The 26659-nt window shown below is 43.3% G+C and overlaps 1 protein-coding gene across 9 annotated transcripts in view; it reads right to left on the bottom strand.

Moving 5' to 3' along the window:
- Mob3b (MOB kinase activator 3B) overlaps positions 1-26659 on the bottom strand; it is a 197044-nt gene that overhangs the window by 6721 nt on the left and 163664 nt on the right. For all 9 annotated transcript variants that reach the window (XM_010627022.1, XM_019207854.1, XM_019207855.1 and 6 more), the window contains one exon: positions 23082-23284. In XM_010627022.1, the coding sequence (XP_010625324.1) occupies positions 23082-23284 (203 nt within the window). The remainder of the gene's footprint in view (positions 1-23081; positions 23285-26659) is intronic.

Consider the following 26659-nt stretch of genomic DNA (forward strand, 5'->3'; position numbering starts at 1 on the left):
AATAGCAGTACGTTATGCATCAATAGCAGCAACAGCTTTTCCAGGTTCTGCAGTCATCTCAACAAAATTATACACATTCAGCATTCCATTAAAAAAAAACCAAAAACAAAAAAACAAAGAAAGAATAATATCCAGAAAACAGCAAAGTTCTGTTGCTGCTGTGGTACCTGCACCATTTTTTTTTTTTAGCATCTTAATCATCATCTGGAAAGAGAACATTCTAGAGTAATATCATTTAAAATAGCTCTGATAAAGCACGGTCACTACTACATATCATAAAGCAGGTACAAGATATTTTAAATTCACAGAGGTATGATACAGTACCGTCCTACATCAATAATACTAGAATCAGTTTTGGTTTGAAATTTGCTTTGTCTGCAAATAAGATTGCTACCCCTGCCTTTTTCTGGGCTCCTGACACATGGAGAATTGTTTTCCATCCTTTCACTTTCAGTCTATGGGCTTCTTTTTGCAATAGGTGTGTTTCTTGTATACAACATATTGTTGGATTTTGCTTCTTATTCCATTCTGCCAGTCTATTTCTCTTGATTGGTGAGTTGAGGCCATTGACACTGATGGTTATAACTGATATGTACTGTTTTATTATTGTCATGTTATTGGCCTTTTGTTGACTCTTTTTACTTTTTCACTTTCTCCTTTTAGTTTCTTGCCTTGCCTATTTGATTTGCTCTGTTGGGCCTCATGGTGTTGTTGTCTTCACTGTCTTTTTCTAGGATCTTGTTTAGAATTGCTTGTAGTACTGGTTTGGTATTCATGTAGTTTCTCAGGTGTTCTTTGTCATGGAAGTATCTTATTTCCCCATCCATTTTGAAAGAGTCTTGCTGGATACATCAGTCTAATGATTTGGAGGTTGTTTGCTTTTAGTACTTGAAATATCTCACTCCAGGCTCTCCTTGCCCTAAGGGTTTGTGTTGACAAGTCTGCTGTGATTCTGATGGGCTTTCCTTTGCATGTGATTTGTTTCTTTTCTCTTACTGCTGTAGTATTTTGTTCTTCTGTTGGGTTTCTGGTATCTTGGTTATTATATGCCTAGGTGTAGATTTTTTTTGATCATGGCTAGTTGGTGTCCTATATGCCTCGCTTATCTGTATGTCTAATTCTTCCCCTCTGTTTGGGAAGTTTTCTGTCATTAATTTTGTGAACAGCTTTTTAAAGTCATTTGAATTTCCTCCTGCTACTTCTTGGATTCTTATCAGTCTTATGTTATTCTTCTTTGCATCATCTAGGAGTTGTTGGATCAATTTCTCATGATCCCTTACTATTTTTAAGAGACCTCTCTTTTCATGGTCACTGACTGCAATCTTATCTTGTACATCTGAGATTCCATCTTCACATTCTTTTATTCTGTTGTGTACACTTTCAATGGAGTGTTTAATCTCCTGGACATCTGTTTGAATCTGTTTTATGCATTCCATTTCTTTCCTATGTTGGGCTTTTATTGTTTCCATTTCTTTCTTATGTGGGCCTTCATGGCTTCTATCGTGGTCCTGAGCTCATCTATTTTTTTGTCAGTTTCCATTCTAGAGTCTTGAATCACGACTTTCATTTTGCTCACCATCTCTATGGTCATTTGGGAAATTATTTCTGTTTTGAATTTTTCTAGAGCCTGATTGAGTTCTTTTGTTACTTCCTGTGCTTTGAGTTCAGGGTGTTCTGGTGGTTCACTATTGGCCTTTTCATCCTCGTTTGCCCTACTGTTTGCCATTGGTGAACTGGAAGTCTGTCTTTGTGTCTTGCTTAAGTGTTTTCTCATTTGTATTTTTGTTGTCGGGCTGTCCTTGGTTTAATCTCTGGGTTATCACCCACATCTTCCTGATATAGTTGCGCCCTAGCTTCTGGGTCTCTAATACCCACAGACATTCTCATCTTCATAACCTCAGAGAAAACAGCTCATCAAATCCACCACAATCCTTTATCCCAACTGTTACAATCAGCAACACATTATGATCAAGCACCACTTGGAAACTGACCACCTGTGGTAGTCACTAGTCTATCACCCTTAAACCATTTGAATTAAAAAGAAATCAAGAAGCAGTCCAGAACATGTCTGCAGTGAACAAACTTTTCAATATAGTATATTTACCATTTAATGGCTCAGACAGAGCCAGGACTCAAGACCCCTGATCTCATTTAGCTGATGGCTGAAATAGCTGATGGGAACCCCATGATGCAGACTGACCTCGGGCTGCAAGGCCCAGATTGAGTTCCCCAACCTTCTGAATGGTTGAACTCCACACCGTTCTAGTGTAGGTTTCCCACACTCTTTCTTTAAAGATGTTTAAAGTTGGGAACTCAGAAAAATACCCTTTACAACAACCTCTGCCTCTGCAGAGTGGGTCCAAAAACTGGCACAATCAGGAGGTCCGAGAGCGCATGGGGGGCAGTAAGGGGAATTATGGGGGTTCAGGGGCACTTGCATGGCTACTTTCCTGGCGCTTGAGAGAGCTCTGTGTGGGAGAAGGAAAAATGTGTTTTTAAGGAAGGAATAAAGCAGGGATTTTGTTGGGTCACAAGGTATCATTTAATCCCTGGTTGTGCAGCCAAGAAAATATTCCATGCTCTGCAGCCTGGACAACAGTCTGGGTACACAGCCAGGTCCCACCACCATCATCCTCACCTTCCACGTCAACCAGGCTGCTCCGTGTATCCAGCAGTTGGCATCTGGAAGCTCCTCACAGGCTCCTCTACCTGGTAAACACCTCTGCTCTTTTATGCCTGGACATTTTCACATCCTTCAAGTCTCAGCTTGTAGCTCCCAGAAAGCTTAGTTAGCACCCTTCTTGAGTTGTCCATCACCTAGTGCACCCTTGCACTATACTGATTTCCATCAGCACCAGTGTTCATTTCTTTTTTGCTTCTATCTAAGAAGATCCTTAAGACTCTGTGATATTTTCATGGGTGATGAGGGATATATTTTTCTCCAAGTCACATACAGTATAATGGTTTGAGCCAGTTAATTTTGGGAAAAATACAAACAAAATATGCACCCAACATGAGTTTATCTCTGAGTAAATGGAGCTGTTTCCTGATATTTTTTTTTTGTCCTTTGCATAGTCTCTGACTTATAGATATTTCTAATATTTTTTTTTCTGATAAGAAAACAGGCTCAAGTAATTTAAAGAGCAGCATAAAGGGAAACAGAGCAAGACTCCAAATCAAAATCATATTTAGTTTTTGAAATGAAGTTAAAATGACTTTTGCCTAGTTTTGCAGGGGTGGCACAGGCAAAGGGAATTGGCCTCTCTTTTCCATGAGATACTCAGCTTTAGTCTGATCCAAACACTGTTCAAATGAGAAATGTTAGCTATCGCAAAAAGTCTTTTGATATCCACAGGAAAAAAAATCTGTGAACTCTGTAAGTCAGATATCTCTCAGTGAAATCAGTCTTATCTTTCAGTTTACCTGTTCTCACAATTGTTAGGCAGTGGAGAATGGGGAAGAAATGATTTGCAGAAGTAAAATGACCTATTTAAGGTCTCACACAAATAATCTCTGACCCAACCAACCTGGAATTGTTAGTTTGTGACATTATCCCATCATGCTGTTCAGCCTCTAGGTTTTACATGGAATATGTAAAAGAAAAGCTATGGTATTCACTGGGTATCCGCCATTATAGCAATCTTAGTACATGCACTCTGGTATTATGGAACAGGCTGCAAGAAACCAACATCACAGACTGACAGACTACTAGGAAACTACTAAGAAACATGGATGCTATTGAGTCCAACACCTTCATTTCAGAGATGAGAGAGCTTAGTCTTGTGCAGAGAAAGCGTCTTCCCAAATGTAGCCAGCTGACTTCTGCCTGGTGGATTCTGAACTGCCTGTTGGCTGGGAAGAAGCCTCTATTCCAAAGACTTCTCAGAGACTTCTCTAGAAACTTTGTGGAAAGGACCTTTATGTCAGTAACACCTTTGCCTCATTAGCAACCATTAAAAATCTAATGGTTTAAAACAGAGTAGTAAGAAGTACATAAGGTGTCAGATTTGGCCTAAGAGGTATAAGTTACCTCTCATGTAACAATGCCCTACAAGCACATTCTTTGTGTCTGTGTGTGCTCTCTCTGTCTTCTCTGTCTTTGTCCGTCTCTCTCATACACAGACAAATACTATTTGTGGTATTGGGAATTCAGCCCATGGCTTTTGCACTCAGCTACATCTATATAGTCTAAGTATATTTCTAAGGGTCTCTTCAAGTTGCTCATGCTCAAACTTGCAATCTTCTTGCCTCAGCTTCTAGAGTGCTGGGATTATAGACATGTACCACCAAACCTGGCTACACACACATGCACAGCTTCTGAAGTAATGGAAATGCCAGAAAACAGAAGAGAATTGTCTCCCTGAACATCTCTGATGACAAAGCTTCACCCACACATTTCAAAGGTGATGCAGGATTGTGGCTGCTGAACAAGGCAAGAAAGACACAGCAGCCTCACAACTGAGGGTTCCTTGCCCATGAGGCAGCAAAACAATCCGAGCCCCAGATCCTGGTCCCCAGTACTGGAGAGACAGACCTGGAAAAGGGCTTAGGCTGCTGTAGAACTCCAAGGTCAACAGTGCTGCTAGGCTGGGGCTGGGGAGGGGAACCCTAGAACCTGTAACTGTACAGACCCTCTGGGGACAGAGCCATGTAAGCAGGTTTTCTATGGTGCCTTCACATGCTCTATTTCTTAGAGACTTAAAAAATCTGCACACGGTACCCATATTATATTGATTTGTTTCTTTGATTATGTGGTATATTCCCCCTCTCTCAAAGGGTCTGGATTAAAATGTTGATCATCTTGAAAATCCCATGTCTCCCATGGGTATCCCCCTTCCTTCCTCATCCCACACAGCTGTGCTGGTGAAGTCCACGCCAAGGTCTCCCCACATCCTCCCGGCTCCGGCCAGCACCACTGCCTTACACCAGGATTCTACACTCCAGGTCCACAATATCTTACTCTCCCCTCATCGTCACATCTAGTCCATTTGGAGCAAAAGCAAGTTTCTTTGGACCCAGCAGTTTTCTGAGAGGAGTAATAAGGATGAGCACTAAGGAATGTGAGTCAGCACCAGGGAGGGGTACCATGTACTCTGCTAATCCATGTGGATGGGTTTATGTAATTCCTGAGTGTGGACGGGCAAGGATTCTATGTGGTTTCTCCTGACACTATAAGAAGCACAGTGACACTGGTGCAAAGACATTCCAGGAAGGAGCAGGTGTGGTTTTAGGGGCTGTAAAGTCAGAGGAGGTAGTGGTATTGTGCTGAGGCATTTGATTATAAAGATCAAAAACAACTGTTCTCTCTTCATCTAGTTTGAAGGAGTTGGGATTCCCTGGAAACCACGGTGCCTTGTAGTGATTCCAATGGGCAACAAAGTTGAGATGTTCCATCCCTCAATCCCTGCTGGGAGGTCCAACAGTACTACAAGAAAGGTCCTGCCAGAGACCCAAACGGCTGGTCCGTACATTTCCATCTTTCCAGCTGAAGTACCAGCAACTTCAGGCAACCTTGAAGGATTTCAGGACCTACCTCCTTCCATCTCTGTAGCCTAGCACACTGTGTCTATATCCCTGCCCAGGACACTCGTTCATCCTCTCATAGCCTGCTTAGGTGTCAGTGAAGCTTATAGGCCGTGCAGATGGCAGATAAAGCAATTCCTAGAAAGGGAATTGTTCTCTAGTGTGCAGAGAGAGAAAGAGGATCCCAACAGCTGGTTGCTAAGACTCTGGCCTGGAAGCTTCAGGGCAAGAGAGACTCTGAACAAAGAGGAGGCTACTTATTGTGGGTGATCCATGTAAAAAAAGAGGAAGGAAAAAAGTTAGCAAAGAAAATACAGAACACCGCAAACAAATGTTCAGCCAATTCCCCGTGGGAAAGCTAAGCCTCAGAAGGTGGGAACAACAGTGGGGCTAAGGAGTCTGTGTCACAGGACTGCAGTTGCCCAAATGAGGCTGGCCACCTCCTCCTGTGAGGAGGGCTCCTCCCCTGACTTTTGAGAATCCGGATAGCTGCATGTAACAGAGGAAGTCACACTGGGTTGTTTTCAAATGCTTTCATAATTCCAGGGGGACAGCCCTTCCCACCCCAAGTCCCATGGACAGGTAGGTAACGCCACAGGTGGGCCTCCTGGGACAGGACTTTTCAGGAGCGCTCAGTTCCATGCACTGTGCAGAGAGAGGGTGCATCCTGGGCCACTCCGTGCCTTCTCCTGGACCATTCCAAGCTTCTTTCCATGGCCCCGTGGAAGGAATGCTGCAGGTCAGGAACCCTGTGAGTCACCGGGGGAGAATCTTCATGTCTTGCCCTTTCCCGGGCTCAGAGCTCTTTGTTCCGGCCCTTGGGGCCTTTGAGGCAATGGGGACCCAGCTCCTCTGTAGGGCTCAAGAGAGCAAGACTTCTTGGCTGGGAGCTTCTGTTCAGAGGTCAAATGGACCAAGTACAGAGCAGATTGCTTAGGCCAGGCTCAGGCACAAGGCCTAAGCGATTTTTTTTACAGAAGTGTTTTTGTATTGTAGTTGTGTCTATTTAACAGGAACTGTGAGAAGGACTCGAGTAGGAGGCTCACATTGGTCACCTTAAAAATTATTTTTGGAACAAGTCAAATATATATGCCTTGATAAATGAATAAAGCAGTACTAGGTCACAAAAGGTACTGTGAGCGAGTCGGGGCGATGACAAAACTGTCATAACTAATCAACAGAAGCGCCTTGCGCCCCTCGTGGACAGTGCTTATTATTTATTCCCTGCGCCCTGTGTGCCAAGCGCTGTGCTCCAGGTTGTACATTTGCCCCTCCACTCCCTCCTGACAGCAGCCCCGAACAGTATGCCCTTGTTCCACAGAGAGGGAACGAAGGTGAGCAGCGTGGCCTTGGTCACGTAAGTAGCAATTAGGGGAGGGAAGCTCAAAACGTGCAGATCTGTCCTCCTAGTCGATCTGTCGTGTCCCACAGCACTGTGTTGAACGCATCTCCACTCACATCTGCTTGTGCTGTCAGGGAGTCTGCGTCAGGGGCCACACTGTGAGGCCCGTGCTGACCGTGAGGGTGGGCAGGTGTAGGGGGAGGGAGGGCCTGACTCGTGGGACCACACCCAGGACACTCCCGGCAGGGCTGCCACCTTTCTGGCATCCCAGGGTCTAAATCTGAATGAGACAGCCAAGGCAGTGAGACTAAGGGAAAAAAAAAATCTTTAAACTCTTACATATACACAAATTACAGCCAGCACATAGGAATTGAACATGTTCTTTCTGTTGTGTTTCAGGAATGTAGGTTGCAAATAAGTTCAAACAAAATGAAAATAGAAACCCGGAAGGCCAGAGCTCCCTACAACAAAAAGGATAATATTTATATGATTAATGCTGCTCCTAAACAGCAGCCACATGCCCAACACAGACGGCATTTCCTCAATGCATGGGTGTGTGTACCTGTGTCTAGGCACATGCAGGCTTCCAGTCCATCCGCACATATGGATGGAAAACACACACCACCCACAGACAATACTGCTCTTCTTTTCCCAGACCCTACAAACATTAAAATAAGTCACTTTATATAAACATATCCAGCCTCTGGATTTACAGTGGTTCATGTAAAGGCAGAGCTGCATGTTCTGAAGGCCTCTCCCTGACCCAGGCTCACAGAGCCTTGGGGAAGCAAGAGCATGGATCACAAGAGATGCTCAAGGCTCCCATTGTGCAACACCATGCTTTTTAGCATCCTGACTCCCTCTGCAGATTGGCCTGCCATGCCCTTCCCCCCAGGCGCCCCTGGTGCTCTGTTGTCCTCTGACCTGGACAGTGCAGTGGATCAGATAAGGTTTCTGCTCCGAGTGATGCTACTTATGACCCATCCTGGCACAGGGGCTGCCTCTCTACCTTTCATCCTCTCATCTCTCCCCTTCCATCTTCACTTCCTGGTTCCGCTTGGAAGCTGCAGGCTGTCAGGGCTCTAAACTCCCTGACTCCTACAGCATCCATCAGCATAGCTGGACTGGTTTCTGGCAGATGTTCCCTCTGCCCCTGGTTTGGAATGAACAGAGGGTGACTGGATGCGCCCACCTCCTCTGAGGGACGAGAGACTGCTGCATGGCCCAGTGCCCACCTACGGGGTTGCCTGGCTCCTTGAAGGCTGGATGTGGGAGAGCGGGGCAGGGAGCTTTCCCGTGGGAGGGAAAGGGTTGGCTGCAGTGGGGCCACCAGGGTTTCACCGAGTCTCAGAGGAGCTAAACAGGCCCAACTTTAACAATATTCAAAAAGCTCTGGAGAAACGTGATTTGTGATTTGGAGGTGGGTGGGTCTGGTCTTCCACTGTACGGATTCCTGAAGGGGAAAATTACCTCTCCTGGGAAAGCAAAGATTCCACAGAAGCTGTTCAGCCCCACTGAATTCACCAAAGGGCAGAGCTCGCCATCACTTAATAAGACCTCTATTGTGCACGTGAAGAAAACATGGAGATTTTCTTCCTCAGCGAGCCTGTAATTCAGGAAGTCCATCTTTTCTGAGAAGGCTCACTCCTTCAGTAGAAGCAAAGTGTTATTTTGATGGAGTAAATAGGCACAAAACAAACTAATGTGTTCATTTTAGGAAAATAAGATCTGTAGATGATTCCCAATTTGTGATGGGGCTCTTTCCCAGTAAACCCACTATAAGTTGAAAATAGTGCAAGTAGAAAATGCATTTCAAATGCCTAATCTACTGAGCACCCCAACGTAGGAGCACAGTGCTGTGGAGTTATCAGTTGCTCCCACATCCAGCCTTCAGGGAGCCAGGCAGCCCCATAGGTGGACACTGGGCCATGCTGTAGTCTCCTTCATCCCTTATGATCATGTGGCTGGTGCAGCATAGGCTCCCTGCCACCACCCAACATCTCCAGAAAGCAGCTTACCCTAGCACTGAGTTTTGTCTTATATTTTATCTTAAATATATTTTCCACAATTTAAAAATTGTTCAAAAAGAAAAACTCAGCAGGGCATGGTGGTGCACTCCTGTAATCCTAGCACTTGGGAGGCTGAGGCAGGAGGATCGCTGTGACTTTGAGTCCAGCCTGGGCTACATAGTGAATTGTTCCTGGTCAGTCTCAACTACACAGTGAGACCCTGTCTCAAAAAAACAAAACAAAAATAAATAAATAAAAATAGGAAAAACTCAACGGCTACAGTTTAAAAAAAATGTGTAAGTCTTCAAAACAGGAATTTTTAATATACAATTTCATTAATATACAATTTCATTCTTATAACTCCAGCACCTCACACCCATGACACCCAGGGGAGAAGCCACACCCCTGCACACCTACTAAGAATCTTCTGTAGTGTGCTTACAAAGGCTGTTATAACTGGCAGGAAAAAAGTTCCAAATAAAGAAAAATACCACAAAAGAACCCTCATGTTGTAATGGAATTTAGATACAGGCAGCAGTGCCAACCTTAATGAGAAGTCCTCCTCTTCAGCCATTAGGCTATAAAACTAAACCTGAATGTGGATGTGGCCAAACATCTTTCTCTGTTCCTATTTGCCAGTGTTTCCCAAAGGCAAACAAGAGAACACTCCCTCAGTGTGTGCTGTAAGGATCCTTGTACTTTCCACTGGTTCTACAGAGCAGAGGTGGTGTGTGGCGGGGCTTCTGAAGGCGCCACTGTTTGGAATATACACAGTGACAACAGCTACTTGTGGCCCCGGGCCTGGCAGTGACGAGGTCCATGCTCTCAATGACAACTGGCAATGACACTGGTCTTGTCAAGGGAGCCGATGACAAAGGAACGGCCACGCTCTGTGTCCAGCAGTGCAGTCACTGTAGACTAGCAAAGCCAGCCAGGACAAAGCAGCACGGCCAGAAGGCAACACCAACTCAGTCAAATAGCCATCGTCTTGACTGCTACATCCAAGCTTTGTACCGACCAATCATCTTCCTCCCCCGAGATACAAACAGTTCACATCGTTGGCTTAGAAGTTCTGGATGTTTAAGATAAAGGAAACCTCTAAATATAACACTGTAAATATGGACACTGTGTGAACTGCTGGATTGTAATGGCCAGAACCTCTCTTGCCCACCGCAGGCTCTGGATGAAGAGTACACATAAAAAGCTCCTAAGCAAATGTAGACTCCTAGAAAGGAGTGCTTAGGCCTGAGATTGAAAAATAAAATAACTGCTCTAACTAGTTGTTCCCACTTAAAATTCTGGATAGTTCACCTAAAATACTGTAGTTCTGGATGCATTTGATTTGAAAACACCAGTCTCTAGGACCACAGTGAACCCATTAGCTAGAGTTGCATAGTGGACTCTCCCAGTTATCTACTTGCTAGCTTGTATTAGTTACTTGCCCAGGCTCTGGAAGTATTTGGTTTGGGCCTTCTGATCCATAGCTACTAAACTTCATAACACAGGAGCCATGCCTTCCAAGTTGTTTCAGCACTTGGCACCAGCTCTTTACATACTGGTAGCTCTTTTTCATCATTCAACAGTGCTCACAGCATGGGCTCTGGTAGCTGCAGGGTTTTGGTCATGGTCTCCCAGCCACACACTGCTGAGAGGGGATAGAACTGGGATTCCTGTAGCTGGAGGCCCTGGGAGACCATCTAGCTGCTGTAGCTTATCAGCACCCACTGGAGTAAGTGTTTCCCTAGGCAAAAACTCAACTCAAAGGAATTTCACGAGCAGAGGTCATGCTATGTTCTGACTGTTGGTACTCCTCAATTCTTCCAGAATATCCAATGGTAGTTATTAAGAAATGGGGCCTTTTCAGAAATGGTTATGTGAAAAGGCTCTTCCTCTTGTGGGTGGGATTTGTGCCCTTAGAAAAGACGTAACCAGGGAGCTATCCTGCTCCTCTGCACATGAGGATGTACCTTGGATGGGCTGTCTGTGAAGCAGGAGCAAACTAACAACGGACGGAATGTGCTGGGGCCTGGATCTCAGATTTTCAAGCCTCCCAAACTGTGAACAACAGATTTCTTTTGTTTACAAATCACTTAGTCCAAGATACGTTGCTGTAGCAGCCTAAATCCAGGAACACAGGTCACCTCTGAGTCACACTGTACGTGTTCAATTCCTGACTCTTAAAGCTATGTGACATTGGGTTACTTCTCTTTGATTTCTTTCCTCTTTAAAATGGAGATTTAAAAAAGTAGTTCTCTCGTAAAAATTGTGTGTAGGTTAAATGAAGTACTATATAAACAATTTCCTATAGCAACTGGCTCACTGCTTGACTCAAGATTTTCCCTATTATATTCTGAGACTAAATATAGCCAATGGAAAAAATATGTATTTTTTTACAGGCCACAGTTCTTCTATCCTAAAATATTTTAATAAAATATGGATATAAATCTCTACCATAAATTTGTTTAAAAATAATTACACATGTGGAAAGAAAGGAAGGGCCATGAAAGGCAGTGACGCAATCTGGGTCATTACGGACCTACAACGCGCCAGAACTAAGGAACTCTACACTTTTCTTAATCCGGGGAAGTTGAAATTGGTCTTAGCAGTCAAACCCCTTCCTTCTAACTTAAGTTTACACAGAAGCTGTGAGTGAAGGAATGTGGCCGCTCCAGACGAGGAAGAGGCGGCCCCGCAGAGCCCGACTGGCTTTACCCAGAGCAGCTGCAGAACCCGTGTGTTCCCCAGGACCGCAGTTTCGGAGCCACTCCTCCGGGCTAGATTCTCTCATCTTACCAGTAGGAAGGTTAAGACCACTAAGGTGTACGCCAGCACAGACAGGAAGGCTCATGCTGAGGCCCAAGCCTGGTCAAAAGGGTCCGCAGCCCTTGTGGCATCTGTTAGGGCCGGACAGAGGGCTGCAGTGGCAGCGCCCGCGGAACCTCCAGCAGTTTGTGCGCGCTCTGAAACACCCCGCGCAGGCCTTTGCGTCCAGCTGCCATGAAGCCTGCTACTTATGTCTGGTGCTGTTAGCTCTAGAGTACACACGCTCGGAAGAGACTGACACTAAATGACACAGAAAACTTCCCTGCTGGTGGGTTCCTCACATCTTTCTCACTCACACGAATCACTTTTGTTATAATCAGCCTGGAATAAACATACTCTAATTAGAGATAAGTTGCTACTCTTCAATTTGTCTTGCTAACCACCCAGATGGGATGAGAGTCGAAACTTTTCAGCAACGATCCATCAAAGCACTGTTCTTACAAATACTGAAGTTGTTTTAAAAATATGTTGGATACATTTACCAAGCATTTAAAAAACTCAATTTATTGGGGTGTATTTTGTCATCGGTAAAATGCTTGTGTTCATATTACAATTTGATGAGGTTTGACAGATGCCTGTTCTCATGTAACAACCACAATTAAGGTAAGGGACATTTCTATCACCCTCAAAAACTCTCTCTTGGGCCAGTCCTCTTGCCCTGGATGCAGTCCCAGCCAACTACTGTTCTGCTTCCTGACATGCTGAATTAGACTTGCCTGGAACTGTATGGAAATAGAATCAAATTGTATGTAGTTTTTGTATCTGTTTTTTTTTTTCCTCAGCATAATGGTTTTAAAGTCTATCCACATGCATGAATTATCAGTGAATGTTATCTATATGTATCAGAGGCAAGTATACTAGGGCTGCAGGATCCTGCTGCTGTGGAAAGAGCAGACTGGTTACTGGCAATCGAAAGGGGAGTGAGACAGTGGAGAGAATTGGCTAGATAGGCTTTTTCCTCGGAAGGGGAGGAGGATGAGACAACACTGATGCACTGAGAGTTTTCACTGAAGCAGGGGATTGTTCTACAGCAATGAGCAGCACACCTGAGCTGTGGGATACAGGAAATGGGGGAAGAATAGAAAGTTCAGAGGCCAAAGTTAAACTGCACCCATTTAAATTAGTTTTAAAATACGTTCAAAAATTATTCGACAATTTTCTCTTTAAGAGATGGAGCATAAGTGTGACTGGGCCTTCATAACTCATGTCTAATAAATGGAAAAGAGTAGAAAGAATGCTTTATCATTTTTGACTCTAGGCCATAAAAGGTTCCAGGACGTCCACCCTGGCTACCCTCTCTGGGCTCAGGGCATTCTGGAAGAAGTCAGCAGGAACTTGGCATGTAGGGAGGGGCAGCCATCCTGAGGAAAAGGACAATTTAGCTGAGACTTACAGAATGATCAGGACTTAGGCGGACTTGGAGCCTAAGGCCCTTCGATGTAAAATAGAGCTTGGAGGTAACAGGACATGGCCCACTCAAGTGACTCTAGGGAGCTCCCTTGGGAGCAGTCTACATCTCTGTTTTCATGTAGATCTACATGCATGAATTTTTTATTTTATTTTTCTAGTTACACTCAGCGTCACAACATAGCAGGAATCTATTAGCACTAATATCATGGAGTTAATATTGATCAGTACTATGTTCCAGAATTACATAATGGCGTAACCAGCTTTGTTGGTGGCTCATACTTCATGAGAAGAGGTCCTAAGATCACACAAGTGACGGTGAGTTTCTAGGCTAAGGACTGTCTGGGATCCCATCTTCATGCTTTCATTATGGTGGGACAGACAGACAATGAGAGAAGATGCAGTGTTATATTTCTGTAACTGAAACATCCTTTTATTCAAATCTCAAGTTAATACTGATTTGACATTTTTTTGAATCCAAAGAATCGTGTCTTATCTGCCCGGGAAATTTGAATTAGTCCAGACTACACAGAGGAGCCACAATTTGGCAGGCTTATGCCTGGGCATCAGGCCATACTGACTATATATTTATACAAATTCTTATGAAGATGTATTAATCCCTGCTGTGACTGACATTCTGCAGCAATTTCCAACACTGCAGAACCCAATAAAAAAAGAAAAAGTGCAATAATGACTTCTTGTCTCAGAGACCAGTTGGGACACTTCTAATATCTTGAGCATTTCCCCATTATGGAGGGACTTATGTGAAACCTAGGGAAAAATGTTGAGCAGACAGTTTTTGATTTATCTATTCTGTCTGTAAAGCAGGAGAGAAGTGACTTAGCAATGAGAAGCAAACCATTCTAGAGGGCTAAGGAACTAAACAGAAATACCTCACTGAGGCGGCATGGTCACAATTCTGAATACAGTTGGCAGTCAGTGCTGGTGGAAGAGGGTATTGCTAGTGTATTATAAGAAGAAATGCTTGAGGATAGAAGCTCTGACTCAGTGGTGTCTAATAATGCTCTGTAATGATAAAAATGTTCAGTAGCTGTGATCTCTAATGCCATAGCTACTACATACATGTAGCTTTTAAGCACTTGCAATGTAGCTAGCAAAATTAAGAAGCTAATTTTGTTTTTTTCACTTAACTGTAAATAGTCATGAGTAGCTAGTGGATGATGTCAATGTAAGCAATGGATTGGAGGGTATCATTCTTTAAAACTGTGAGCTCTTGAAGAATGGACACATATCTTATTTGACTGTTACTGTGTGCTCAGCACTATGTCTGACGTATAGCAGGTTTTTTTTAATGCTTATGAACACTCACTCAATGGCCTGAAGAGGACTAACTTATGGTACAGAAGGTAGATCATATAAGACTGTGTAGCAATATCTTATTTGACTGTTACTGTGTGCTCAGCACTATGTCTGACATATAGCAGGTTTTTTTAATGCTTATGAACAAACACTCAATGGCCTGAAGAGGACTAACTTATGGTACAGAAGGTAGATCATATAAGACTGTGTAGCCAATATTTCCTAAAGGGTATTTCAAGTGTTCTGTAGAAATGCTACATATTTAATCTCTTACATGGAGAATTAGAATGCACCTTAGTGTATTAAAGAAAGCTGAATAGCTTTATTAGCTCATTGTTTCCCATAATTATGTGACCATTGAACACTCATTTCACACAATAGTTTTCAATATCTTGTAGATCTAGTAGCTTCTGGGAAAAGACTTTGGGGGAGTGTTACAGTAAGTTATGATGGGGATAGAAGGGAAACATCCTGCTAATTCATGGAAGGGAGGGACCTTGATTTTCTTTTTCTTTTTTGCTACTAGAGATCAAACTCAGGACTCTGTGCTTGCCAGGCAGGTGCTGTGCTGCTGTGCTAAATCCCTGGCTTGATTTTCTTTTTTTCTTAATTTTTATTTGTGCATGTTTACTGTATATAATGTTTATATTCCTTCTGTGGAGTTGGTACATATTTTTAGCACATAGTCAGCAGGTAATAAATATTTACTGAATGGTGTAGAAGGCATCTTTTTCTAGCCAAAATCAGAGGCAGGCTAAGGCCAAGAGAGTAGGCCATAATGTCATGTAATTCTGGGCATTCTCAGGCTGCATAACAGGTATATCTAAAGAGCTGGAAGATAATCTGACATCTGAGAATGATGCAAAAGCAAATTAAAACAAAAATGAAAAGTTATGGAAATATATTAATGGTTTCTTAAGACTTTGTACTTTAAAATCTATACCAAATGACCAAACAATGAGAATTCATTGCGATTAGAATACCAAACCTCATACCAAGGAAGGATCACCCAAAATACAGGTGGTGTGAACCAAGATGAGGAAAGCTGGGAAGGACAGGTGAAGAAAAGAACAGGAGCATGATGGAGTCTCCCTCAACCACTTCTGGGCTTGAGTTCTGTCAGTATCTTAATAAGGAAGTATTAAAATGAAATGTAATTAACTGTAGGTTCAGCTAAAAAGTATCTGAAGTCATTACACATATATGTATGCTTAAATTTAATGAACTCTGTAGAGATGACCATTCCAAAGTATAGATTAGTCTCTTTTCAACAAATTCTTTTTGTTCCCTTTTCAAAACTTTAAGTTAGAAGAAACTAATACCAAAACTCTTTTCTGATCCAGTTAAGCAGAACCATCTCTTTGACTTTAATTTAACTTTAATTTTAATGGCCAGAGATAGGGCAAACCTGGTCATTGGTCCTGTGCACACAGGTTTTACTCTATGAAGCTTTAGTCTTTGTTGATAAGGCCTTTTACAATTACAAAGCTCAATTTTTCTAATTCCATAAGTGATATATATTTGTGAAAGAAAACCTAGAAAGTTGAAGAAGATATGGGTAGGAAAGAAGTATTATCCATAATTCAATAAAAAAAAGAACCACTGTTGGCACTTTTTACTGCATTTTCTTCGCCTTTTATGGACATATGATTAGTAATTCTTCAATATAATTTTGAATCTTACTTTTATTACTCAATATTGTATGTTGACAATTTTCCTGTGGGCATGATTTTCAACTCCAATTGGTCATTTTTGTCTCTGAAATAAATCAAACCACATCTCCCTGCAACCAATTTAAAACAAAACAGAATGATGCAAACAGCCCCTCCTCCTCCCCACAAAACCAGACATAAACCTACAAACCAGAAGCAAAAGCTTCCCTGTACACCAACAAGGGTGAATAAATAGGACTGGCAGGGACATGTGGCTGATTTGCATAATGCAATCTAGTGAAAATAATTGCATGTTTCTTTGCTATTTTTCACACTGATGCTTTAGAACAGGTCTGCCAAAACTTCTAAGATGATCTCTGGCAGGGCAGGCTTTCCCACTCATCTGTGGGCATTTTTGGTACCTAAAAAACCAGTTGATGCCACCCTGGACACCTGTGTGTTAGTGGGTATTAATCCATGATGACCTTAAGCAAAGAGAGGTCATCTTGGATGAAGGGTGACACGCCTGGTGATGTACCACATCAAGGATCACACTCTCAGCAAATCAAACCAAGAAGTCTCCAGGTATGATTGATTTTGCAGATGAGGAAACCGAGGCCCAGAGATATTGCAAGAAATCCTAACGTGGTAACATAATCACAGAAACATCATCATAAAGGCCAAACTGCAAGACTCCCAGGCAGAAGCTCTTTTACAACAGCTGTGCTCAAGTACGAGCCATTTGGCTGAAACTCAAGAAACCCGCCTGACAAGCAGCAGTCTGGAGGCCTTTGTACAGATGATGTTTCAAAAGAAAAGGTCCTTTCAAAGTCCTATAATGGCTCTTCATTGCCAGCTATTTGGGAGAACAGCTTGGCTCGTGTGAGAAGCTCTGATTCTTTTCACAATCCTGACCCAATCTTGCCACTGCAGGCTGATCTTGGCTACTGCACTCATTCGAAGCTTCTCCAAAGGAAGTGTGGGCCTGAGCTGACCACCTCGTATGGGAACACAGGTCAGCACATGCTAGGGCCTAGATGGGATGTGGCTGGGCCATCTTTGGCCCTTAAATGTTTAATCTCCTAATTGTTTTTACAAGTTCCCATATAAGGCGATAGTTTTAGTGCCGAGGTCCATTATGAAGACCAGTCATTAGCCGCCTACATGGTGGGGATGGGGCAGCACTCTGGTGCCACAAGTGTTATAATGAGGGATGGAGACGAATGGGCTTCACATGTTGAGAAACTGCACATAACACCGGTCTGAAGCAATGACAAAAAGTGTAAGGCGAAGAAATAATATACATAAAGCTCTTAGTACAATATCTAGAACTCAAGAAATGGAGCTATTTTTACTTCTTGAAAATGTATGGGTGCCTTCAACATGGTAAGAACTCAACAAAGACGTGGGAAGACCAAGGGCTAAAAACTGCAAGAGACTGGGCTGATTTTCTCTGAAGCCTTCCCACGTGGAGTTTCATTTCCCTCCTGGTTTTCCCACTTCCTCACATTGTGCTACAGCGGTGGGTATGTGGTTGGAGCCAGGGTGGAGCAAGAGGAAAAACTCAAAATTTTGAACATATCACCAAGATGAGTAATTGCCCAGAGAGTAATCCAAGGATCATGATTTCTGTAAGAAGTTAATGAGTGGTAACAAAACAAAATAAATTCTGTAGCCAAACGCAGTTAAAGCGGGTGGGCTACCCAAAACAGAACACATTTGTTTACTAGATATCTCTGTGAGGCCTCTGATCTGCTACTGGTCATACATGCTTCAGTGGTGGTAAGTATACAGCATTTTGCAGCTGTTTTGATGATGGAAGAAAGTCTTTTTTCATTGAGCATAATCTATGATGGCCTTTTAGGGAGGTCTCTTGATAAACACTGATCCATAGATTTTTCTCCTTTGTTTTACTTTCCCATTCCTCTAAGCTCACTTCCTAATCATAGAGGGGAAAAGATGCTGTGATAAAAGTGTTCATTCTCAAGTTTGAGGGTAATTGCCATGTAGGATCTTTCCTATCTCAGTGTGGTCTGGTATCAACAGTATCAATATTAGTGCCATCCTGTCAAGCACAGAATCAGAGCAAGCATTTGAGCCAGATTCCTAGGTATTTCCTATAAACAATACAGTTTGAGATGCTGTCTGAAGGTGCTTGGTATCAGGCACTAATCTCAGCAATTCTGATTCATATACCCAGGAAGAAGCTCAGGTGTGCACATTTTAAAATACCTCCTGATTCTGATGTGGGTGGTGTGTGGGCCCCTGCCGAGAAACAGACTTCACTCAAGCTTCTATGGCCCAAGCACCCTGCTAAAAGGCAACAAAACAGACCCAGAAGCAACAGTATAATCACTTTCACTGTTAGAACTAGGAAATGGAGCCCTGCAGAGAGAATGGGGAAGCGCTGGGCCGAGGTCACACAGGAGTCAGCAGGTGCAGTAATGTGAACTAACCTCCTCTCTGTTCTCACCTTGCCCATCTCCTCTAGGCCAAATCAGCTCTTCACTGAAGGTTACTACACTGCTCACAGCCCTCTCTGAGCTGGCTTTTGTTTCTGCTGAAAGGCCAAAAAACTGCTACTGGCTATTTGTGCTTGCTAATGATAATTCTGATTAGCTCAATTTTGTCAGCTGACTCCCAGGCAGCCAAGGCTAACACCAGTCTGCTTATTCAATCAGGCCTGGCCTATTTTCCAATTACCAGCATCATTTGGGCTTGTTTCCTCCAACTGTGAACTTGCTTGAGCTCAGGTCATCTTCAGCTGTGGCATTTACATGACAAATAGATGGTCTGTCACATCTGTGTCTGTCAATATGCCAGTCTCCCCCGCCTGGAGGAAGAGCAAGTGAAATAGCATGTGTTTGCCTGGCTCCCAAGCTGCTGGCTGTAGAGGCTGAGCAGCAGGTCCCAATGGGGGTCATAAGGCACATCCTAGGTGAAAGGACATGCTGGCCTTCACTTCTTTTCAGCCTCTGAATTCTAGATTGTATTCTCACTCAGGAGTCTGAGAGGGTGACCATCATCTCAGTGTGCTGATACCAAGGTCTTCCCAGGACATGAGAGTCTGAATGCTAAAACTTGAAGGGTTCGTCACCCTAAGGCAGGGTGAGAGCATTTGACATTTGCTGGGTGGTCTCTGAAATCTGGAACAGAGAATGACTGGGGATTGTGGTCCCATTGTTCTCTGTTCAGGCTAAAGCTTACGATGTGTTCTTTCACTGTTCTGTACCTTATTTTGTTTTCAATCCCTCCTGCAAATCAGAAAAGATGACGCATTTTAGCAGACGTCTATGTGAGGGTCTCTGAAGGCGCGTTCGAAGAGGGGCATCAGTGAAGGAACGGCTGCTGCGCAATCCCTCTGAATGGAGACATAACCTTAAAATGCTCTCCCCAACTCACAAACATACGAAATATTTGAAATGTACTAGGTACTATGGAAAATGCAGGCCTATATCCTGCATACTCTCAGCCCTTAACTAACTGATGGTAGGGATGGATACAAATGTGTTTCACTATATTTACTGGAAGGCTACCTAGGGAAAGGCAGTGAGCACTGGAGCAGGGAGAATTGAGGTAATTCCACTTTTTAATAGCCAACATTTCTTATGCACTTACCATGCGAGTAAACCATTTTACTTTTACAAGTCTACCTTGCTTACTCTACAATGATGAAAATGCAGCTTTGAAAGCCAAAGAACTTGCTCAAGGTTCAAGTTCCTAGATGAAAGAGCCTCTTGTCCCATGCACTGCATGATCCTGAATCGTCTACTTTTGTGGTCTGCCAGATTCTCATTCAACATCAGCAACTGGGTGGGCTCTGGGACCAGAGCAGTGTACACGGTAGAAACATGAAGGGAAGTATGAGGGGGACTCCAAGTTCTACACTGTGGAATCCCAAAACGTGATTCCAGGAATGTCCCACCAGTGGTGTGGGACCTCTGGGAAAGTTGATATTCGAAAGGAAACTGCGGCCCTTCTGGCACCGAGCTGCATCAGATTCCAAAGAATGTACACCAGAATGTGGAGACAAAAGCTTGACTTCATTACCATTTAAGGACCAAAGATGAGTGACATTCATTATTTTACATAATCTAGGCTACATTGCCAATCTCTCAAAAGCACATTTTTCTTATGCATGTAGAATATCTGAGCAACTTACTTTGTACATGCAGAGTTCTTAGTGTATGCAAATAAAATACAAATGCATTGATTTAATATACTATATCTCATCACAGTATGTGCAGTACATTGCAACAGTAGACTAAGCACTCAGGAACTAGCAACTCCTGAAATGACAGCAGTAGTGATCCACAAATGAAACACTCTTAGAGGATACTGGATATGCTAAATAAGCAGAGTCTGACATCATATAACTAATGCTCTCATAAATATTCTCAGTACCTATCTTTATGTTTTGTGGGTTTGGGTTTGTGTAAAGCAAATACATAATTTCAGACAATTCAGCATTTAAAAAATTAATACTAAAATTAATCTTTTCTGTAACTATAGCAAAATGTAAGCATAGGAAGGATACTGTTTTAAGCAAGATTTAAAGAAATATATGCTTCTGAGGAAAAACATACCACGCTTATTCACTATTGTTTTTAACTCATGATTAATCTAATCATAGTTTTTCTCCCAGGCACACACAGAGGCTTTTATCTAGAATATTGGCTCTTTCAAGGACTGACTATGACTCCGAGATTTCAAGTCAGCTCCTGGCACTGCCAGGTGCTAGAATCCTTGGAGCCCTTCTTCAGTTATAGAAAATAACTGAGAGGTTTTTGATAGCAAAGAAAGACTTTATCTGCTTGTTGACTTACACTCAGCTTTATCTTACAATGGCCTTTATGCTTCTGTGTATAAAGGAGAAATTGTCTTTCTGCTTTAGCCATCTGATGTTTCTGTTCCTTTAGCTCAATAAAACTGAAAGTATGAGTGCTTGGAAGAGCCTCTTCCTTATGGCAGGCTTTTGGGGAAGGTATTTTCCTTCTCCCTGCGCAGGCCTACGAAAAGAACTGAACTCAAACCCTCCGAAGAAGCCACATCTATGAGATTGCAGTGGTCACCCCCTACCTCTTCGTTTGCACAGTTCCTTTCCACTTTTCCTTTTCTTTTCTTTTCATTTCTTTGTGTGTGTGTGTGTGTGTGTGTGTGTGGCCTTAACACTTTCTGAAATTAGCTTTATCAACCACTTCTAGTCATTCAACTCCTTTGAGTTGTTTGTATAACCTTTTCTCTTCACAGAGGTAGTTAACCCAACAGCCTTTATAAAAGACAAACTAGCAAAATGTCAGAAGATTTTGTTTCTTTTCACAGGAGTTGTCCAATGACAACCCAGTCCCTGGCCCAAGAGTTTTCTAGTAAGGCATCATGAAAAAAATGAAGGAATCACTTCTCAGCCTTTTGGCTAAGATCAGTATGAAAATAATTAAGGAAACTAGCTCTCCGTTAGCCAGTGATTGAAGAAACATCTCAACTTCACACAAAAGTCTTGCTCTGCTCCAGAATAATTGAATGATACAAAGCATCGTGTTTTGTGTCACGTACTCCCGATTGTGACCTGAGAAATTCTGAAGGTGACATAAAATTCACCAACACCTTCTTTGCCAGATACAGATACTATATTGATTTAAACATTTTTTAAGCTTTGAATTTTGATTCTTTAACATTTGAGATCTTGCTGACACAGGATTGTCCCTCCTAGAGCTAGCCAAAACCTAGAGGTTGTAATCAACCCATCATCAACCTGGTAACCAACCCATGCAAACCAGCCAATCCAGGCCCAGGCCCCAGACACCTCCTCCGTTCAGCTTTCACATTAACACAGGCATCAGTTTACTAGGGGGAGCCCCTATGCCCCAGACCCTGCTGACATTATTCAAATTAGTCAACCCTAAGCCTGGTTACCCTCCCATGCCTGTGTCTTCACATGGCAACTCCAACAGGGCTCCTGCCCATGTTTTCCCTGCTCCATTCCTCACTGACCCAGTGCTTCCCCACGTGGCTGCTGGTGGTATAGCACGACCTTTTCTCTTGGGATATGTGAGTATAGAAGCTATCTTTTCAATGGTATCATCTGATTTGTGGGCCTACATGTACCTAATAATACAAGCTGAAATTTAAAACAATAAAGAGAAAGAGATACAGGTTAGCAAAGGCAGACATCCTGGCCCTGGCATTCTGGCCATTATTCCAATGGACTTGGATGAAACTTAGTGGCTCTTATCAGCCATATTTAGCATGAAAAGGCCTAATTTTATTCTTTTCTACAGAACAAGAAAGTATTACACAGAGCCATCTATCCAGCTGAAATAGAAACAGTTGTAATGAAAACATGAATATTAAAGCCTCACCTATGAGAAAAGTGATGGGGTTTTTAGAGGCCTGGACTTCAAAAGCAAACACTGAGTTCAATAGTAACAAAACTCCTATGTATAAAGAAAATACAACTGGCCCCTTCACCCATACAGTGATACTAGAGATCGATCCTGGATATTTTAGATTCAAATATACCCTCTTTAACAGAAGACTGAGTGTCAGGAGCAAAGTCCCTATGATATTATATTCTTCTTCAGGGCTGACTTTATTCCCTGTCTCAAAGGCATTTTTACTTGGCTTTGTAGGCCTAGTTGCTGGCACATAGTAGGTGCTAAATATTCTTTTACTGAGGGAATGTTTTTGGTCATCCTTGACTAATAATGGTAGATAACATGAGAGATCAAAGATTCTCAGATAAGTAAGTGAATGAGCTGAGAATAGAAGCTACTTCTTCTAGCCCAAACCATTACATTCTTATTCATTATATTACACCACCTCTCAGAGGGCAATCATGTGACAGTAGTTTATTTGGTAGCACTGGACATCTTGGCATCTTGCCCGCAGCCTCCCAGGTAACATCTAGCTATCAGTCAGCACATCCCATGCATCTGGCAGTGTACTGTGACAAATGGCCCAGCCACTGGGCATGACTCAGGTGCTCTTAGTGCAAGTGACACTTACCAAGGGCTCTAGCTCCTTTCGGTCTATGAGGTTCATCTCTGTGACGAAGTAGTAAAAGTGTTTGTAGCAGGTGTTGACGTGGGCCTCTGCGCCCATCACAATGACTCTGTCAAAGTGGTGGATGTAGACATGGACAAAGACCCGGAAAAGTCGGCACAAGATCTTCTTGCAGATCTGAAGGAAGTTCTTCGGAAAGGGCACACCTAGAGAAGCAGAGAGAGAAAGGCATGGAACCATGGCCGGAAAACTCCTTTTCCTCTTACGTCTAAAGTAAGAAATTTGGCAGGAGGAGGGCTATCCTGCAGATAGACTGGCACTCCCTGCCAGGATGACAAGGAGTGATGGGGACTGCAACAAACTGAAGAGAACCTTCCACCTTCACGTCCAAGGGGCAGCTTCTCCACTCCGCCCAACAGTGGCCAAATGAGGACAGAGGCCCAGGCTCGTGACAGCTTCTGCTTTCTCAAGACAATTCTGAAATCTGGAGTTTTGTGTGTACCTGTTGCATTTTTTAAATGTTAATTAGCTTGAAGTTTTTAAAAATTACTGCGGGTTAAAACTAAAACGTCTCTATAGTTTAAATGTGGCCCTCAGGCTACCCATCCACAAATTTTGATCTAAAATTTTTCTCAAGGAACATTTTCTTCTGAGGTGGGCAAATTGAACAACAAACTACAACTCCGCATCACACTCATTCCCAGTTGGCCTCTTTAAGGAAGGGGAGTTAGGGGTTATTTTTTGTTGTTGTTGGTAAGTGGTTAGAGTCACTCAGATTTCCTAACTGATGACTACTACTCCCACATTGGTTGAAGGAACAAAGAGAATCACAAGCCCACTTCCTGCTTCCTCTCTAAAATGCTACTGAAGGTCTTGTTATTTACACTGTCCTTAAGAGACTGCATATTGTAATGGGTTCCCAATTTATGCAGACTTTGTTTGAATTCCTACTCTGCTCTTTTCAGCTGTATGGTGTGGGAAAATTAGTTAACCTCTGCTTCTCCTCTGTAAAGTAGGGACTGCAATAAGACCTTCCTGGCATGGTTGGAGGCTATGATCATGACTAAGATCCCCCTCAAGTGTCTAGAACATAGTAGGGGGTCACTCAGTGAGACTGTTTGCTCTTCTCTCTGCAAGGTTAAGGCCAGGAGCATCTAGCAGTTGTTATAAGGAAAAGCCCTTCATCAAGAGAAGGCAGACCTGACCACCGGCCTTTGAGCAGAACTGCAGAGCTGTGCTCCAGGCATGCCCAAGGTCCTTGGTAGTCCGTGCCTCCACAGGGACCAGCTGCAGTGGTCTTCAATAAGACATTCTGTAAGAGGATCACGTGGGACACTAGGGTAGGAGGAGAGCGATGGAACAGGCCTGCCAATCAGCATAACAGGATTTTCCTCCACAGTGTCCCCACCACTGACCCCAGCTTTTCTTCAAAAACAAAGTGCTGACATATCAAATGAACCCAGGGAGATCTTGGGCATAGCTTGGAGCTGACTTTTTGGGTAAGAAATGCTAGATGTGGGACTGAGAATGAGGTAAACTGTGAAGGTGGAGGGCAGCTTTCTCTGCTGAAGCAGGGCCACTGAACCACTTCTGCAAGTTGGGAGGGGGCTTCAGCCTGAGGGCTAAAGGTGATGCAATCTCCTCTAATATTGGTGCTTTGTCCTCAGAAAGGAATCCTGCACCTGCTGCCAGGTCTGACATACAACCTATCCATGAAGTTGATTTTACTATTGCCATTTTCTCTCTCTCTACCCCCCCCCTTTTGGTACCATGGATTCAACTTGGGTCCTTGAGCTTGGGAGGCACGTGGAGGCACCATTGAGCTCAATCCCCAGCAACACTGAAGTTCTAAAGTATGCTTTATCTTGCTAAACCATGGGGCAAGGTTGAGACTTTAGCCAAATCAGCCCAACTCTAAAAGGCAAATTACAGGTACATTTAGAGTGTCACTTGTCCTCTTGCCTGGTTAGAGGAACCACTTCACACTGCTCATCATAATGAGGCAGCTACAGTTTATTCTCAATGGTACAGAATTATACATAAGCCAGTGAAAGGCAGTGATGAGATAAGGGAGGAACCAAGCCCACAGGGTCACAAGATCCACATCTGGAGGCAAGTGGAGGTCAGCTAACATATTTTGCTGCCTACAAAGAGAACTGTGGTTTTCCTGTCCAGGCTTTAAGACTGCGGACCTGAGACTAATAATAAAAGCTAATATTTACTCAACACTTGCTATGTTCCAGGGATTATGCCAAATACTATGTGAATTAGCTGATGGCGTCTCAGAACAGAATTTAAGTTACGTTTCTATCTTACAGATGACTAAATAGTCTTGAGAAAATTAAGTAACGACCTACAGTCACCGAGCTGGGAAACAGTCTGACTTCAAAGCAGGAGCACCCAGCACCTTGAATCCGCAACAATGCTCTACAGCTCTGCACACACCTTCCTTTTCAGGGATTCCCCCTTGCTAGACAGCCTGAGGCCGTCACTGCCCCTGGCTTCAATCTAGTGGATGCACATCAACTGCTCTACAGCTCTGCACACACCTTCCTTTTCAGGGATCCCCCTTGCTAGACAGCCTGAGGCCGTCACTGCCCCTGGCTTCAATCTAGTGGATGCACATCAGCTGCCAGGGTCGGGCACTCCAGTGTTACCAGTCTACCTGCCTGGCCCTCAGGCATCCTCACAGCCCAGATGCAGATGAGGTGAAGTCGAGAGCATACTGCAGAAGCACACGACCACTGTCCCTCTGGTTTACCCGCAAGCGGCTCCTAGCTCTGATCCCGCCTCTGCCCAGTTCCGAACTCTGAGCTCTGCCTTCCACTTGTCACCAGGTCTCTAAACTTGTCTAAGGCCTTACAGGTGGTTTTTTTCCTCTTTGGGTTATGGCGTTAGAGTGGGTGAGAGAAATTGGTTTACAGTCTAGAAGATCTAGTTTAAACCCCTAGCCCTTCTATTTACTAGCTGCATAGGCAAGTTATCTTATAGGCATCACTCTGTTCTGTTATAAAACTGACAAAATATATTTGCTTTACACTAGTATTATACTATGTCTTGAACTTTGTGGGGGAAACTTTTGTTACTTTCTGCCTGAACGTCCCAGGTAGGGAGGACTCCAGGCTCAGAATCTCTTGGTTCTGGCTACAAAGTTGGGCTTGACCCTGTCATTCCCTTTCTTATATGTAATTCATTCTTCAAAAGGGTAGCTGAAATGGTTCAAATGAAGACATTTTCACCTCGAGCTACCATCATCCCAGGCCAACTCTGAAAGTCAAGAAGAAGCTCGGAGTCCTAGTGAGCATGGAACCCCACAGGGTTCTCAGCAGAGCTCAAAGACAAAACTCAGCTCAGTGAATAAGGGACTAAGAACAGGAACATGTGGGAAATTCGTTCAATTAATAATGCTTCAAGGGCCATTTCTATAGCTTGTACATTATTTTAGATCTTTCACCCTTTTACTTCTGCCTTCCAGAGTTCTATTTGTGTGTGTGTGTGTGTGTGTGTGTGTGTGAAAAATAAACTTTTCCAAAAGGTGGCAAATGGAAGCAAATCGTCTTCCCAGATGCAGAGAATATGTG

This window comes from Fukomys damarensis, unplaced genomic scaffold (genome assembly GCF_012274545.1).
Source record: "Fukomys damarensis isolate Sample0158 unplaced genomic scaffold, DMR_v1.0_HiC HiC_scaffold_36, whole genome shotgun sequence".
Classification (NCBI taxonomy): domain Eukaryota; kingdom Metazoa; phylum Chordata; class Mammalia; order Rodentia; family Bathyergidae; genus Fukomys; species Fukomys damarensis.